The sequence below is a fragment of the Medicago sativa genome, chromosome 8 (genome assembly GCF_051527215.1).
Source record: "Medicago sativa cultivar Bolivia chromosome 8, Bolivia_mono, whole genome shotgun sequence".
In the NCBI taxonomy this organism is placed as follows: domain Eukaryota; kingdom Viridiplantae; phylum Streptophyta; class Magnoliopsida; order Fabales; family Fabaceae; genus Medicago; species Medicago sativa.
The window spans coordinates 84,072,613-84,090,161 of record NC_140756.1 but is presented as its reverse complement, the minus strand read 5'-3'; the positions used below and the strand labels follow the sequence as shown (position 1 = coordinate 84,090,161).

Genomic DNA, 17,549 nt, shown 5'->3' with positions numbered 1-17,549 from the left:
TGAAGAAAATGAAAGGAAAACAAGCCATATAAAGAGAACACCGGTATTTTTGAAGTCAAATATAAATGTTTACTAAGATCATCATAGATTATTAATGCGTGAGTTCCATTATCGCGGGAATATTATGCATTATAATTAAACTCTAAAATTAAAGCATAGATTTACCATTTGAAAAACCCATGAAGCCCCATTTTTGACAGCATTGAATTAATATTTCATCTTCACAGTGTGAGTAAAACCATGCATGCTTCTTCCCTCTTCTTCTTCGTGTTCATTCGTTCTTCTTTTTCGTGTTCATTCGATGTTTTTCTTCGCGTTCCAGCACGACTCTCAAACTTGCATTGTTTCTTCTCATTCTCCTCCTCATTCTCCTCACTATCCACAACCTGTCCGGGCCCCAAATCTTCTTCCCAGCAAGGGGTCTCTGTGGCTGACCCCTCCAACCCCAGCCTTCCGCCAACTCCGCCATAAAACCCTAAGTTCAAGAGAATTTGGTTTAAGTTTTAAAGGAATTTCAACAATTCACAATAAATCACAGCCATATGTAAAAGTGTTTTCTATTCTCATCATATGTAGGCTTGTAAATCACAAACCTACTTCAAGAGAATATGATTTCATTCTCAGCATCAACATTTCATCTTTACTCTCAAACACAGTGTGTTGAGAAGCAGACCACACACAGACACAGAGTAGACCCTTTATACTTCCTTTACCATGCACACTCTGCTAGGTTACTATATTATGTACAAGTCAAGTTTTCTTTCAGTTTAAGCAATATGCATTATAAAATCTTTTGAGTAAAGTGACTTCGTGATTAATGAAGTTAAAATATAGTTAAGATGTAAATGTATCTTATATGCTGATGTTTAATCATATTTAAGATTAATGAAGTTTTCACCTTGAAGAGATTTCTCAAAGTCTTCCAACTGACGAATGAAACCACGATTTGGAGTTGCTTGTGATCTTTTGTTCTTTACATATTGCAGAGCTTCAGATAAGCTCATTCCACGAGACTTCATCAAATATGCCACAACGATAGTCACACCGGAAAGTGGAAATCAATTAGAACCAAATTCATTCCAGGTAATCTAATGAAAAAGAAAATAGTCAAATGAACAATATGGATATCAAGATTCTTTATTTTAAGTTCCAACACGAACAATAAAAAGGAAGTAGTGACATAAATTCTGCCCAAAGTAAATAAGGACATAACCATCATTCTTCATGAATCTCAAGCTACGTACTTAACTTTCCACTCAACATTTTAACAAATTTCATATCATTTCAAAAACAGAAGCAAAGCAAATCTCAGGTTGATCCAATTCAAACTATAAAGCGTTTTGAGCTTCTATTTCAATGAAAAAAGACAGCAAATAATATTAAGCAAGCAATTCAATTACTGGTTCAAATGTTTAATACTTAAAATTCAAGACTGAAAAGATAGACAAAAAAGCAAATTTTTGAAAAAGAAGACAATAATGAAACAGAGAGAACAACAAAATCTTGTCTCTAAATAAGATTTGCAGTTTTGCATATATGAAACAGTTTGATATTCAGCTCAACGATCATATCCTCGAATTGCACATGACATAACAAACACATTTATATATTCAGAACATTATTACAACAAATTTCAAGAGATAGTCTCTTTGAACTATAAATATAAATAAAAACTTTAAGTTTCCATGATATTTTCCCAACTTTATAAGAAAAACACAACATGTGCTATTGCATACTAAAACAAAACATGTCATTAAACATGCCTCAAAGAAATTATTGACACACATGTCAAAAGTAAAATTATAGTCTTCATAAAGAACAAGAAGTGATCCAATGTAAACAAAGGAGAAAGATAGGAACAGTGAAAATTACCTCCTCGATATTCCCATTCTACAGTGAACCAAAACATGTCCACCATTTCTTTTGGCTTCGTCGATAAAATCAAAACACTCATTGAAGTGTTGTTTTAAGTTGGTAGTTTCTCTGTCAGCAACTTCCTTAATTTTTCAACAAAAGTGTAACTTTAGTATGGATACAGTACCACATGCCTAAAAAACTTAAGACGAAATACATCACATACTAAGTTCATTCATAATTAGAGTGTAAACAATATAATCATAATCAACCTTAATTGGATCTCACTTGCATTACTTGACACCACAAAATCAAAAGAAGCTCTTGAAGACCAAAATAAAAAAGACTAGGGTTAAATATGTTTTGGTTCCTATCAATATTCAAACTTTTCGTTCTAATCGCTCTAAAAATTTCTTCGACCCAAAAATTTACATCACAACTTTTGGTTCATGTTATTAAGTCATCTCATGTGTATCATTCAATTTTTTTCTCTTCTCGCAGTTCAATACATTATATAATTCTATCTTGCAAATGTTTAAGTTTCTTTTTGACAATCGATGAATTAAATATAAATTTTATGTTTTTGAAACTAAGTCCATATTTAATATGTTTTGGTAAAAGATTATACATATTATTTTGAGAAATTCTTATTATATTCTAAACATGTTAAGGAGACTAAAACAAAAAGTTAAAATATTTATAAGAACAAAAACACATTTAACTCAAAAGATTAAAAATGTGTCAATATCAAAATCAATTCAGTGATCGTACCATATAAAACTTTATAGATGAAATCTGCAGGATGTGCAGGTGGAAGTTTCCAAGCCACTGTCAAAATGTGAGTAACATTGACATTTTTCAAACCAACCTTATTCATTGCAGATTCAGCCGAACCTAAAAACAATCCCTAGAGAGGAATAGCACTCATCATTATTATCAAAATTCAGAAGAATAATCAAATTGAAGCAGTAATTTATAATAACCTCATCAATTTCGCAGGGAATATTGTCCATCATCGCTAGGGGTTTTTTCAGAATTAATTGTCTTCGTATCTCCAATGATTGGCAGAATTGATTCATAGCTTCTGACGTTGCCCCCATTTCCTGGCCATTTCCTGATTCAGTGCTGATAATCAATTAGTTTATATAATCGATTGTAAGAAAGATGATCAAATTATCACAAATATAAAGAATGAAGTGATTACAGTGCATTTAGTGTGAAAGAGTGATTATAAATAGAGTGAAAGAATGGGATGTAAAGTTGATCGTGAGAAAAAACTCACCGATAAAGCGTTTATAATTTTGCAGGTAGAGACTCTAATTATATTAGCTTTATATTTAACTTTAACCTAATTTTCCCATTTTATTTACCTTTAGGATGGTAAAACAGCTCGAGCCCGCAAAACCTTTTAAAGCCCATTTGTTAAACATTTTAAAAAAATTCCTTTTATTTTCTAAAAATGTATTTTATTTGGAAATTTACTAAAAAATAGTGGACGTTATTATAAACACATTTGTTATAAGTAAAAAAAAAAGGTTTTGACATTCACTAATTTATTTAAATAATCAGTGTTAAAGATTTTACATACTAAAAATCACATATTTTATCAATAAGTCATATTTCAAAAATGATTTTTGTGAGAAGCTATTTGAAATAATTTCTTATTTTAGAGAATTTTTAAAAAAATTTATCATCCAAAAAAATTTATAACAAAATGTTGAAATGTTTAGAACGACATTTTAAAAGAAATTATTCAAATGAAATTTTCAATTTAATCATTCTTTAAAAAAGTTCTTTGTTAAAACAAAATTATAGCAAAAAAATGTTACTCAATAAAATCTATTTTTTTTAAAAAAATTATACCAAACACGTTCTTAATTTGCTATGTCAAGTGGGGTGAGTTGGAATTTTGAACTCGGTCATTCAAATTGATTTGTCTCGTTTAACTAAATGAAAAAGCGGATCAAGGATCGAACCGAGTAGGTTGGTTTGCCAAGTAGGTTTAAGAATTTTTTTCCTCTATCTTTTTTAATTTATTTCCCTCTTGAGAAAACCTTGCACTATGTTGATATTATGTTGGATATAATTTAAAGGGTTAAATTTTGATTCCTATAAATATTTTAACTTTTGTTTAGTCCTCCTAATAAAAAAAATCGACTTTTTTCCCCAAAAAAATTTAGATCCACATTTTTAGTCTCTTCTTTTAAGTCGTATCATTTGTACCCTTAATATTTTTGAATGAGTTTTTGCATCAATGCTTAAAATATTATAAGAATTCATTTTAGAAAAATTAGAATTTTTTTTACAAAATATAAATTAAATATGAATTTTTAAGCGTCTAAAACATAAATTGTATAATGAACTCAACATGATTGCGAGCAAAAATTTAAAATTTAAAATGATACACATGAGTTGACTTAAAAGCAAAACCAAAAGTGATGATGAAAAACTTTAAATCAAATTTGACCATTTTGAGATTATTTTTGGAACACTAATTTATTTTTATAATATTGCTTTTAATTAGATATTATTTTATAATAATTTAAAAGTAAAAGAAACTACACGTAATTATAATTTATATGTGTAGGTGCGCATAACTTTTTTTTACGTGAGAAATTTCTAGTGAGTGGATGGTCTCCCAATCCAAATACTTAAAAGATATTAGGGGACAAAGAGCACTAACAATATTACTTGATAATCTAGAGAAAGTTATGCCCAATAATCTCATGATTGTCATTAGAGTGGAATGAATCAAAATGCAAAGAGTATGGGTTTTTATATAGATTAAACTCATAATGATTAAACTCATAATGCATAATCTTTAGTTCCTTATTAAAATCAAGAAAATACTTTTGCAACTCTAAGGTCGAGTTTTGTTATATAGTTAAGTAAAGTTGATGCAAAATATAAGCAATCCAAAGATACCTTTTCTAACTTTAGGGTCGACTTTTAGTGACATTCGGCAAGTGTCTGTGTTTTCTCTCAAAAATTGAATTTTACTGAGATGCCTTTACACAATATCTTTGATATAAAATGCCTAAATCGGAGTGAAAATAAGGCATGTTTCTACACCATGAACTTATACAGTTGTGTTGTGTCATCGAAACGAATCACGATGAAACTTGACTCCCTCTTGAGAGTTTCATCTTTTCTCCTTTTACTACCAAAACTCTATCTTCAACTCTTCTCAGCTACAAATCCTTTCTTTCTCCATCAACGGCATCTTAGGTAAACTACCTGACTTGATTGGTTTATCAATAAACCTTCAAATTTTCAACATTTCCACAAGTCCCCTATATCACACACGGTCTGTACCAAGTGAAATTTCACACACGACTAATCACAAGCAACTAATCTAATTTAACATTTTACAAACACAATTATTCACAAGCAAAATATATCAATCACCAAGTGCAATTTTACTCCAATTTTCAATTTTTTAGGATCAAGTTTCCCCCAATTTCTTGTATTTCGCATGTCAGTGTTGAGGGGGACATTGTGTGTTACTTTAAATGGTAAGATAACTTAGAGTTGATTTGCACATCTTGTGTTAGTCACCTCTCTTTCAATAAAAAGATTTGTTTATTAAAATTAGAATGTTAGAACATCCACACACATATATATTTACGGTAAGTATAAAAAGTTAAATTATCAATCAATAATAATCGTTAAATTATTACAAATTTTTGATCTTGTAAGTTCACTTATTTGATTGGTTGTGATTTGTAGGCATTAAAACATTTTACACTTTTTTTTGAAAGAAAAACATTTTACATTTATACTGTATAGAAATTAAATTATGTATGTTTGTAAGACATAACTCAATTGACAATATTGATATTGTTAGATATAATATTTTAATGGTAACTCAAGATCTATCTTTTATGTATGTGACTTTTGAGATGAAACTTTATCACTTCTTTTATTATTTAGAAAAAAAAAACTTTGTTTCCTCCAAAATGAAATACTAACACATTAATGTGATATAAGAAGAAAAAAAGTCAAACAAAACATGAGTTAAAAATCTGAACTAGATATATATATATATATATATATATATATATATATATATATAAATTATATTTATATTTGTTTAATTTTGTTTTTAATCCTTATATTCGATATATTTTTTAAGGGTTATATTTGATATCATATTGAGTATAAATGAAATGCAAGTTATATTTAAAGTCATTGAAAACTAAAACACACAAGTGAAATCGGGATTCGCCCTAACAATTTTGATATTTATGACACTAGACCTTGCACCCGTGTTGCCGCACGGGTCATATTGATGGCAAACAAAATATTCAATTATACCGTTAATTCATAATCTATTTGTGCAAATACAATGTTAAAAATAATAATACAACTTAAAAAAAGGGAACAAATCATGCCGGTACATTACGAAGAATTTCCTTGTAAACAACATTGTATTTAGGATGATTTGAATGATTCAAAAATTCGCCGCAATCTAAAATATGAGAACCATCTCCACCATATACTAACAGATACATGTGTTTCATTTGTTGAAACCGACATTAAATATATGGTAGTTTGTCCACAAAGATTAGTTTTCGAATAGTTGTTCGAAACGAATATCTTAATCATTTTGGATACTCGCCGCTATATAGGGAAACATAGAATTATGATTTGAATAATAACTAACTTGAGATCAGTTATGAATTGACTATGGGTAGATGTCGAAAAATTTCCTTTCCAAGAAAAAAGGCAAAGTTTATTTGAATGCATTTTGTGCCTTGTAACCGTAATCTTGGTTTAACAATCACCGCAATTTAAGATATTAGATGCACCGACGGATAAGATAACATGGTTTCTTAAATTATCTTGCGGTGAATAATTGCATCAGTTCTTGCTTCTTGAAAAATTAGAATATTAGCTATACGTAAGAGATATGAAGTTATGATTGATGGTAATGATGTCATAAGCAATGAGATTATAATAAGGTACGTTGTTCATAGAAGGTTGCTCGGAATGATAACATAATAGAGATCAGTCGGCAATTAATTTACTATACTAAGATGTCAAATAGCGTCCCGTTCAGCATTAAGTGACAAAGTTTAGCGAAAATATTATGTGTACCGTAACTACTATGGTTTAACAGTCACCAAACTTTAAAACATAAGCCGAACCGATCGCATGCATTTTGTAGATACAATGAGTTGCGGTGTAAGGTTTGAATCGATGCTTTTTTCCAATCGTATAATAGAGTATGTTGCAGAGAAAATATATTGTCGATTATCGCTTCACGAGAGATTTAGGAAATTAGTTATACTTAATGGATATGAAGTGGCGATACCGGTGTAACTAAATGTGGACCTTTCAATACTCGTACTCTTTTTCTCTTCGCATTCAAGTAACCATAACTCGTGTGGACCTTCATTAGAACCTACAAATTAAAAAAAAAAAAGTTTAGAACATCAAAAGGTAAGAATTAAAAAAAAAAGTTCAAAACAATCAAAAGGTTTATGTCATTAGATAACAAAATTATAAATGTTCAATTCGGTAATGTTAGAAGTAATGAAAAAAATAAAAAACTAACCTAACAATATAAACTCCATTCTTTCTACCGGACATGACAACAGAGACATAGGTAAATGAAATATATGAATTAAGTAATAGTAGTTTTAGCACGTTCTACTATAATCACAATGAAACAACTTTTTTATAAGCACGATGAAACAATTGTTCCCCATCCGCAAAATGTGTAGACAAAATTTTATCAAATAAACAATAAAAGATTAACAATCACAACATTGTCATGTCTAGTCCATCTCAAGGAAGTTTGAAAATTGAAAAATCAAAGAAGACACAATCAAAACAGAGAGTTAACCGAATCGATGCTACAGGAAATTTATTTGCAAAAGAATGAACACCGGATATCACACAACCATGATTAGAGAAACAGATTAGAGAGAGCATACATACCTTCTATTAGTTTCTTTCCTACGGACAACATAATTCAAAGTTATTTAATTCCCGAATGATTCGGTTGCTCTCAATTTCACGGCAAATCATCTAATACCATAAAAGATAAAGAATCACAGACAAAACAATAGTTGTAACAAATAAAAGCTAAAAAAAAACTTAAATATAGATGATAGCGACAGAAGAGGCATTGGTCCGTTTTCATAACCGCAACCACCACCCGAATTCTTCAACCTGCAAGTGGGAAGGGTGAATTTCGTGTTTGTGATTGTGATTTACGGTGATGCAATTTCACAAAGGTGGGGTCGGAAATTAGGGTTTTCCAACACTTACTTAATACCCGAATCGAAGAAAAGATCTTATAGGAAGAAACGAAAGTACATCAAGGATGAGATCGCCGGAGAGGATCGAGGGGACCGACGGCGACGGAGTCATTGTCATGGCGTTGATGGTAATGACGTGATGAAAGTTGACTGCGGCGATGGTTTGTTAACGGTGGCGACGGTGACGGTTGGTTAGTGATGATTGTTTGGTTACCGCACCGATGGTGTGGATAATGAATGGTGATAGTGAACAGAGAAGTGAGAGAGAGGGAGATGGAACAATGAAAAAAATGGTGTATTGAAGTTGAAAAAAAGAGATGACACGGATAAAGTAAAATAGATGGTTTATTTCGATTTTCATATATAAGCATCAGTATTGACTATATCATTAGTTGTCGACATGTTTAAACAATGAACAAATTTTTGGAAAAAAGTTACCGTATGAAGCGAAAAAATGGTTGAAAATCACAAGCTTTTGGGTTTAGATTGCGAAGGAGAAAAAAGGGTTCAAAACCGTTTGGAAAGAAAGCAAAAAGAATTAATTGGTTTTTAGAAAAGGGAGTTTAATGTTGGATATCATGTAGTGGAAGCCAAATGATATCACGTAAATAGTAAGTGGCTTGGTGGTCAAAATGCTTTGAAGTAACCAACATGTCATGTCATGGGTTCAAATCTTTGGAGAGAATTTTTTTCATAAATATTTTTCAAAACCCTCAAATTTTTCAAAACCCTCAAAAAAGGCAGGAGGACACAAAGGTAATTGTGAGATTTGAATTAGGTTTAGGGTTTTCATTTGGAGAGAATTTTTTTCATAAATATTTTTCAAAACCCTCAAATTTTTCAAAACCCTCAAAAAAGGCAGGAGGACACAAAGGTAATTGTGAGATTTGAATTAGGTTTAGGGTTTTCATATTAGACATGCATTGTGAACCTATCATGTCATGGGTTCGAATCTTTGGAGAGAATTTTTTTCATAAATATTTTTCAAAACCCTCAAAAAAGGCAGGAGGACACAAAGGTAATTGTGAGATTTGAATTAGGTTTAGGGTTTTCATATTAGACATGCATTGTGAACCTTCGTATTATATATTAAGATTTAAGTTAAGACTTGTGAACAAATATAAATATAATTTAACTATGGTTTAATATTTTTTTTATACAACTATGGTTTTATAATTTTAAATTTCATGTTAATATTCTGTAAATACCCTTCAACAAAATAAAATAAATCCTATACAGAATTGTGCATAAAAAAGTAAAATAAATATACAGCTATTTTTAATTAATTATCTATAAGTTCAGATGGAGTACTCTACCGAAGATAATGGAATTTCCGTAAATACAAGATGTAATGATATGGAACCGAAAGGAATTAACACTTGTTAGGTTGGTTTGTTTACAATTTTTCATAGACCTTGTTTCTAGGCGAATCCTAGTTTTTTTTTTTTTTTTGGGAAATGATAACTTAGTGGCCTCAAGGCACAAGTTAAGAAACCAAAGATAGAAATATTTTGTTAGAAATTGTGCATTCAATATTCTAGAAATTTAAAATCTTATCTTTTCAAGACAAAATTTATGATTTAATTCCACTTTTAGATTCTTAACTTGTGCCCTTAGGGCACAAATTAACACTACCTTTTTTTTTGAAGAAAGGCGAATCCTAGTTATTTAACGCGTCTTATTGTTACTAGTTTATTTATTTATTTATGAAATTATGTACTCCCTCCGGTCCTATTTATAAGAGAAAATTGGGTCAACAAAACTCAATGTATCTAGACCGAATTTATAACCAGATACATTAATTTTTGTTGACTCAAGTTTCTCTTATAAAGAGGACCGGAGGTTTCTTGTCGATTGATAAAAGTCAAAGATCGAATCCTCCAGTAAGTTACATATTTAACGGTAATCCAATTGACCAAAAGTCAATTTGTAATCTAATAGTGATGGGAATCTCCATATCACATTAATGAATTAGCATCTCTTGATCCATTCAAATTTTGGGATGAATATTGTCTTTAATTTATTATTATTTTATGATTCGTGTACTCCCTCCGTCAGACCGTCACTATTATAAGTAAAAAGCTATTTTTAGATTCATTGAATGAATGATGTATGTGACTATTAATATAGACCATATACATCATTTATTCAATGAACCTAAAAAGTAGTTTTTTGCTTATAATAGTGACGAGAGGAGTACATGTTAATGATTTCATAAATATCAAGTATTCTTTTTTACAAAAACAAAACGATATTCATTCATTCAAATTGATGGAGTAGATCAAATACAAACAACGCTATAAATGTAATGGGTGAATCGCGAACAAACTCACAAAGACCGAAGTTAATAGCTTACAACAAAGCAAAATACCTACAAATATATGATAAAATCTAAGTCACGTTGACTCCCAAATCATTGCTTGAATTTGTAATTGATCGATGTCGATCTTTCAATAGGAACTAAACAAACACCGCGACAAGACGTGAAGTCAAACGCCGCACAAGACAACGAACAACACAACGCCGCACTTAGACGACGAAATCACAAAAAACACAAAAGAAAAACTTGATATATGTGAAAACCACTTATCAAGTTTTTTTTATAAGTAGTCTAATGGTTAATCACCTCTTAAGATAAATAAGTGGAGTGTTTGTGGTTCGAATCCGACCCTTGCATATAACAATGTATTGTCCCTCTCAATCGATCTATTCAAGGATCAACGATACGCATATTAGAAGGTCTTGTTAACCGGTGCCCTCAGCAGCAATGATTAAGGAAACTATAAATATAAAATTTGTCTTGAAAATATCAGTTTTGACTTTTGATTAAGTAATAATTACACCACTTTTTATAAAAAGTGATTTGTTTTGGTTGTTTAACCAATGTCCCGAATGCACCGATTAATATTCTCCTTAGAAAAATTGTTGCTATGTTGGACCTCCCTTTGAACAGAGATATTATGAACAACCTCCTCATGGTTTAATACATTTCCCACAAACTCGTAAATTGTAACTCTTTTAGACCTTAGTATAATGGCTGCAGCAACTTGGAAAGTACCCGGGATGGATAATGTGGAACTGCGTGCTTTTGGCCCGTTAAACACCATGTGCATGACTCGCGAGTGTGGGTTTAGGAAGGTGACCTTTGAAGGCGATAACAAACGAATCCGGAGTTTGATACAAAAGGATAGTAATGAGGATAAAACCTATCTAGGAAGCATTATTCGGAAATCCAAAGGACCCAGTTAGCTTTTGACATTTGTAATTTTGAATTTACTCATAGGGAGAATAATGCCGCGGCCCATCAATCGGCCCATCTAGCTCTCACGAGATCCAAATAAAATTTGGATTGAAGAGATACCCCCTCCATAAATGAGGTGTACTTCCGTGATTTATTGAATTAATACAATTTCGTCTTTTTTCAAAAAAACACCCACATAAAAATCAAAACATTTCCTACAAACAACGATTTTTCCTTGCATATCTAAAGTCGTATCAACCTCTCGTTAGAACTCGACAAAATGACCAAAAATTATCTTCCTAATTTTCTCATCAAGAGTTAAAGTAGTGTTTAAAACCCCCGCAATTTTAAACAATATATTTTTGGTTGCCAATATTCTAGGACAAAACCTAGGTGTATCCTTCAAAATTGTTTTATTGAAAAGAAAAGTTAAATGGATAGTCCGTTATAGGGGTGGGCATGGTTCGGTTAACCTAAAAACCGAACCGAACCGAAATCTTGAAATGGTTCGGGAAAACCGAACCGAACCGTTTGAGATATGGAGCTAACCGAATCGAACCAAAGTTGTGGTTCGGTTAACCGTTTTCTTGCCTATGAACCGAACCGAACCAAAACCAATATTTTGAACCGAAATGTATTTTTTTATCCTTTGGTGAATTTAATTGTTTTTTATCCTTTTTTTTATCCAAAATGCAAAATATTTTTTTAATTAATTTTTTTAAAGAATATAATTTTTTTTATTAATATTATTATTACACAAACACGGTAAAATAATAAGTTTAATGCAAAATATATTAAGAAATAAAAATTACGGTATGAAAATTATTATCGATTATTTTTTGAAAGATATGAAGTAATAATAATATAGATTAAATTAATGTAATATATAAGATTAAATACGGTAAAAAAATATGTCATATTGGTTACGATTGCAATGTAGTTTTTAATTTATTCTTTAATATTTAATGGAATCACATAATCAAAGTGTGTATATGTTATTAGTTCCATTAGTTGATAGAAAAATCTGCAATATAGTTTTTAATTTATTCTTTAATATTTAATATTATTATTTAATGGAATCACAGAATCAAAGAGCTTAATCCTTAAGTAACAATAAAATCAACTTCGCATTGAAGTATAAAGATGCACAATAATTCCTTAGTTACTCTCAATACATCATACTTGCATAAGTTAATAGGGTCAACATCCTTTCAAAGAAAACTATTACAATGGCAAAACAAAATAAAGCTAAATGTTTATAATAAAGGACATCTTCTCTCAACAAGTAGCTAATAACTTCAACTTTGAAGTCCAAATTGATCTACTCGACTTTATGAATTATGTTTGATCATTCATATGGTATTGGCCCTGCAAAACAAAAAGACATGAATTGAAGTGAATTGGCTTAGAAAGAGATTCAAGACATTTGACAAGAACTCAATATTATACATTTGCATTCGCATTAAACAATTATGTGCCCGATAAATGAGTCTCTATATCCCGAATTGTAACCGAACACGTACTAATCAACCTATGGTCTTAAAATTACATGAGTTTCTTTTCCATCAACTAGGATAATCTCATTGTTAGTCATGGCAAACTAACCATTGCTGAAATAATTCAATAGCAAGGAACTCCAATACAACCAAGAACATGAAGAAAAAAAAAGCCAGATTCACTTTCTCTTTGTGAACATGAAAATTGTGTATGCCAAATTCACTTTCTCTTTGTGAATTTCCAAATCAAAAGTGTTGGAACAAAATGTGCTTAACAATGAACCTTAAAAAGTTTTGATGATAACAAGGTATTAAAAATTGTAAATTGGACTAGCTAATATTTGTTCAAGTGTACGGGACCATAATTATAAAGTCACATCATCATTGGTTCTGAATGAGCAAATAAAGAGCAAAAGAAAATGAAGCTTAGATGATTCGAAGGCAAAGCGCTCCCGAAGTCAAGCCGCTCCGAAGAAATAGCGCTCTCGAAGTAAGCCACTCCGAAGAATAGTGCTTCGAAGACAAGAGGTCCGAAGCCACATCATCGAAGCTGCGTCATCGAAGCTGCGAAGTCATATCATCGAAGCCGCATCATCGAAGCTGCCTCATCGAAGCTATTTCACCGTAAGCCGAATCTCAACCGGATTTGCAAAAGATTCAAGAATTGAAGAATTATCAATGCAAAAGCTGTCCATTGGATTCGAAAACACAAACAAAGGATTAGTGGAATTTTGCAACGGTCATTTCAAAGGTGTTTGAAGGCTTGTGCTTGCATTTTGGACGAAAGCGTTGACATTGTACTTTGTACGAATTGTACAACCACGTTCTCCACTACTCGTTTTGTGTCCACGCTACAAGACAAGAAAACGGCTCCGAATACGGCTTCGCTCGCATAGATGTTCCTTTGGATAAGGAATGGATTTCAAATTGGTTCTTCATAGGACAACAACCAAATCGTGCAAAAGATCATTGGTGAAAGATCAAGCTTCAACAACGACTCTTTGGAGTCTTTGGCAATTTCATAACGTCTCTTTCACACCTCTATATAAAGGAGTGAAGACCTAGAGAATTGGTAATGCAAGAACGCTAAACGATAGACTCACAAGATTTTCACAAGTACCAAACCTCTGCTGAAATTGTTACGCATTCACTTAGAATTTCGTGTCTCAAAGTCATATCTTAGAAATTCTTAAGTTCATTGAGTACGTATCTGATTTGTATTGTGAGCACCTCTGATTGTATATCAAGTGTTCAACCTTAAACAATTTTCGTGTAATTTTGTTTAGTTAGGAAGTCTCTTGCGGTTGTGCTTGAGCAGAAGTCTCTTGATTGTGTTCTTGAGCAAAGGAAGTCTCTAGCTTGTGTGCTTCGAGCAAAGGAAGTCTCTTGCTTGTGTGCTTGAGCATTTGTAATCGATATTACTCATAGTGAAATCTCCTTGGAAGTGCAAGGGGACCGGACTACTTCCGGATTGTGGAAGGAACCGGTATAATTGCTTTGTGTCGTTCTTCTTCTCTCTCTCGTTTTATTCCGCCGCATTTAGATTCTCGATTATCACTTCGTAAGCCGTCTCACCTAGCTTCGATCGGTGTGTTCGGTTTTAGGAGAAACGAAGAATTTTTCAAAACACAATTCAACCCCTTCTTGTGTTTTTCTCACCTTCAATTGGTATCTAGAGCCTTGGTACCGTTGTGTAACACTTAACCATGCAACAGTCAAAGATGCGAGAAAAACATGTCTACTCCTCCTCCTACCGGTTCTAGTGATACTAGCTATAAACATGTCTCACATGATTATAGTGATAGTAAGAAAACCAAAGTGTTGGAAAAGTTCCAAAGTTCAATGGAGATGCTTTGAAGAGTTCTCTTGGTGGAAGACCAACTTTTACAAGGTTACATCATGAGCCTGGATGAAGAATTATGGGATATTCTGGAAGATGGTGTTGGTGATTTAGTCCTTGATGAAGAAGGAGCTGTGGATAGAAAGAAACATACTCCGTAACCGAGGAAACTTTACAAGAAGCATCATATTATCGTAGGAGCCCTTGTCACCGCCATACCCAAAGCGAGTATATGAAGATGAGTGACAAATCCATCGCTAAAGCTATGTTTGCTTCTCTCTGTTCAAATTATGAAGGGAGCAAGAAGGTCAAAGAAGCAAAGGCTCTCCTGCTTGTACATCGGTATGAGTTATTCAAGATGAAGGATGATGAAACTATTGAGGAGATGTACTCAAGGTTTCAAACCTTAGTTTCGGGCTACAGATTCTAAAGAAGAGCTATGTTGCTTCGATCATGTAAGCAAGATACTCGAAGCTTACTCGCCGTATGGAGACCAAAAGTGACCGCCATTGAGGAAGCTAAAGATTTAAACACTTTAAGTGTCGAAGATCTTGTTAGTTCTCTCAAAGTTCATGAGTTAAGTCTTAATGAACATGAGTCTACTAAGAAGAGTAAATCAATAGCTCTTCCATCCAAAGGCAAGTCATCAAAAGCTCTCAAAGTAGTTGAATGCGAAGAGGAAGAACGGTCAAGTTCGGATTCGAACCGAGATGCCGCCGAAATGGCCATGCTCTCAAACAGACTTCAATATCCGGCCAAGAAGAACGAAAGTTTCTCTCCGAAGGGGTAACTCCGAAGCTCAAAGAAAGAAGATCGAAGGGATGCTTCAATCGTAAGAAGCCCGGACACTTCATTGCCGAATGCCCCGATCTTCAAAGAGAAAAGTCAAAGGACAAGTCAAAGAGGTCTACATTTAAACCAAGCAAACTCAAGAAGCGGATTAAGCGAGTTTAATGGCAACCTGGGATGATTTGGGTAGTGAATGCGGATCCGATAAAGAGGAAGCCGATGAAGATGCAAAGGTAGGCTTGTTGGGTTGATAGCAACAAAGAACTTCGTAAGCCGGATCGGATTCGGACTCGAAGATGAAAACGAGGTATATTCCAAAATTCCCGAGAGATGAACTTGTTGAGTCACTTAAAGAACTTCTTACACATTTTGAAGTAAGAACCAATGAGTTGAAGGATTTAAAAGAAAAATATGCCGATTTGGTACAACGGCAAAAATCAACTCTATTGGATGCCGAAAGCTTCGAACAAGGACTTAGGGGCTTTGACTTCATGTGTAAAACATATGAAGATCACCGAGTTCTTATGTCGAAGCTACAAGAAAAGTGTAATGAAAAACCTTTAAGTAACCATGAAATTGCTCTTGAAGATTTTATTATATTCGGCATTGACGAAGCGAGTAGCTTCTATGATTTATAGCATTTACAAGAACAATGGCGAGAGGAATTGGTTTTCCGTAAGTGAAACTTGAGAAAACCAATCTAAAATCTTGTTGTGAATGCATCAAGGAAGGTCCGAAAACATTCTTTGTACCGAAGGGCCGAGTTGGAAACCGTTGTTCAATCGAACCCGAAGCTTCTAGTCCTAAGGCTAAGATTACTTCAACGCCAAAGAACTCTAAGTCAAAGGCTATGATCAAATCGATTCCAAGACTTCAAAGGTCGGGATCCTAAAAAGATCGAACCTATTCCTCGAGTCCGGTGAAACCAAAATGCAGGGTTACGAAGTCTAAGTTTCGAAGAAGATAGTTACTGCTTCGAAGTACCAAAACCTAAGGTGATGGTTAATCGAAGCAACCCAACTCACGGCACAAGGTACAAGAAGTGAAGAGTAAAGCCTTAAGTACTAACCTTCCAGACCCATAAAACAATGGGTACCTAAATCTAAAAATGTCAATGATGCAGGTATGTCTAAGAGCAAGTGCCAAAGCAAAGATCATGGTACCTAGACAGCGGTTGCTCAAGACACATGACGGGAGACAAGTCCATGTTTCTCACCTAACAATGAAAGAGGGAGGAAATGTGAAATTTGGGGGCAACCAGTCGAGCAAGATCATAGGTACAGAACTATTGGTAATTCCTCTACCTCAATTAATAATGTATGGTTGGTAGATGGTCTTGAACATAACCTTTTGAGCATTAGTCAATTTTGTGATAATGGTTATGATGTGCTTTTGAAAAACCCAACCGTACAAGAATCAACAAGAAAGACAAATCCATTGTGTTCAAGGGAAAGAGAGTTGACAATGTCTATAAAATCAATTTTTCCGAACCGGCCGATCGAAGGTGGTTTGCCTACTATCGCTGAATGATAAGAAATGGATGTGGCACAGAAGGTTGGGACATGCTAACTGGAGGTTAATCTCTAAGCTTAGTAAGTTACAACTTGTGAAAGGGCTACGGACATTGACTATCATTCGGATGCACTCGTGGTGCATGTCGAGAGAGGGAAAATTGTGAAATCATCTTTTAAAACCAAAGACATTGTTTCAACCTCAAGACCTTTAGAATTACTCCATATTAATTTATTTGGACCAGTGAGTACCGCATCCCTATATGGAAGTAGATATGGATTAGTCATTGTTGATGATTACAACAGATGGACTTGGGTGAAATTCATAAAGAGTAAAGATGTTGCGTGTGATGTATTCGGTAGCTTCGCATTCAAATTCAATGCCGAAAAAGAATCAAAAATTTTGAAAGTCGAAGTGATCATGGTGGAGAATTTGAAAATGAGCCATTTGAAGCTTTTTGTGAAAAACATGGAATTTTCCATGAGTTCTCTTCTCCTAGAACACCACAACAAAATGGGGTTGTAGAGAGAAAGAATATAACTTTACAA

The 17,549-nt window shown here is 32.9% G+C and overlaps 1 protein-coding gene across 3 annotated transcripts; it reads right to left on the bottom strand.

The window, feature by feature from the left end:
* Positions 1 to 3,194, bottom strand: LOC146902413 (dual specificity protein phosphatase 1B-like). Of its 3 annotated transcripts, none has more exons than XM_085737837.1 (6): positions 3,137 to 3,194; positions 2,838 to 2,968; positions 2,626 to 2,761; positions 1,874 to 1,993; positions 899 to 1,045; positions 1 to 475 (listed from the first exon to the last, which is right to left on the bottom strand). In XM_085737837.1, exons 2-6 carry the CDS (start codon positions 2,952 to 2,954, stop codon positions 222 to 224), a joined length of 774 nt encoding a protein of 257 aa, XP_085593963.1. In that variant the 5' UTR covers positions 2,955 to 2,968; positions 3,137 to 3,194; the 3' UTR covers positions 1 to 221. The 3 variants fall into 3 exon arrangements, with proteins under 3 accessions (XP_085593963.1, XP_085593962.1, XP_085593964.1); XM_085737836.1 differs by lacking the exon at positions 3,137 to 3,194 and adding an exon at positions 3,059 to 3,132; XM_085737838.1 differs by lacking the exon at positions 3,137 to 3,194 and having other exon boundaries at positions 2,626 to 2,748; positions 2,838 to 2,981.
* Between the last annotated feature and the right edge of the window lie 14,355 nt (positions 3,195 to 17,549).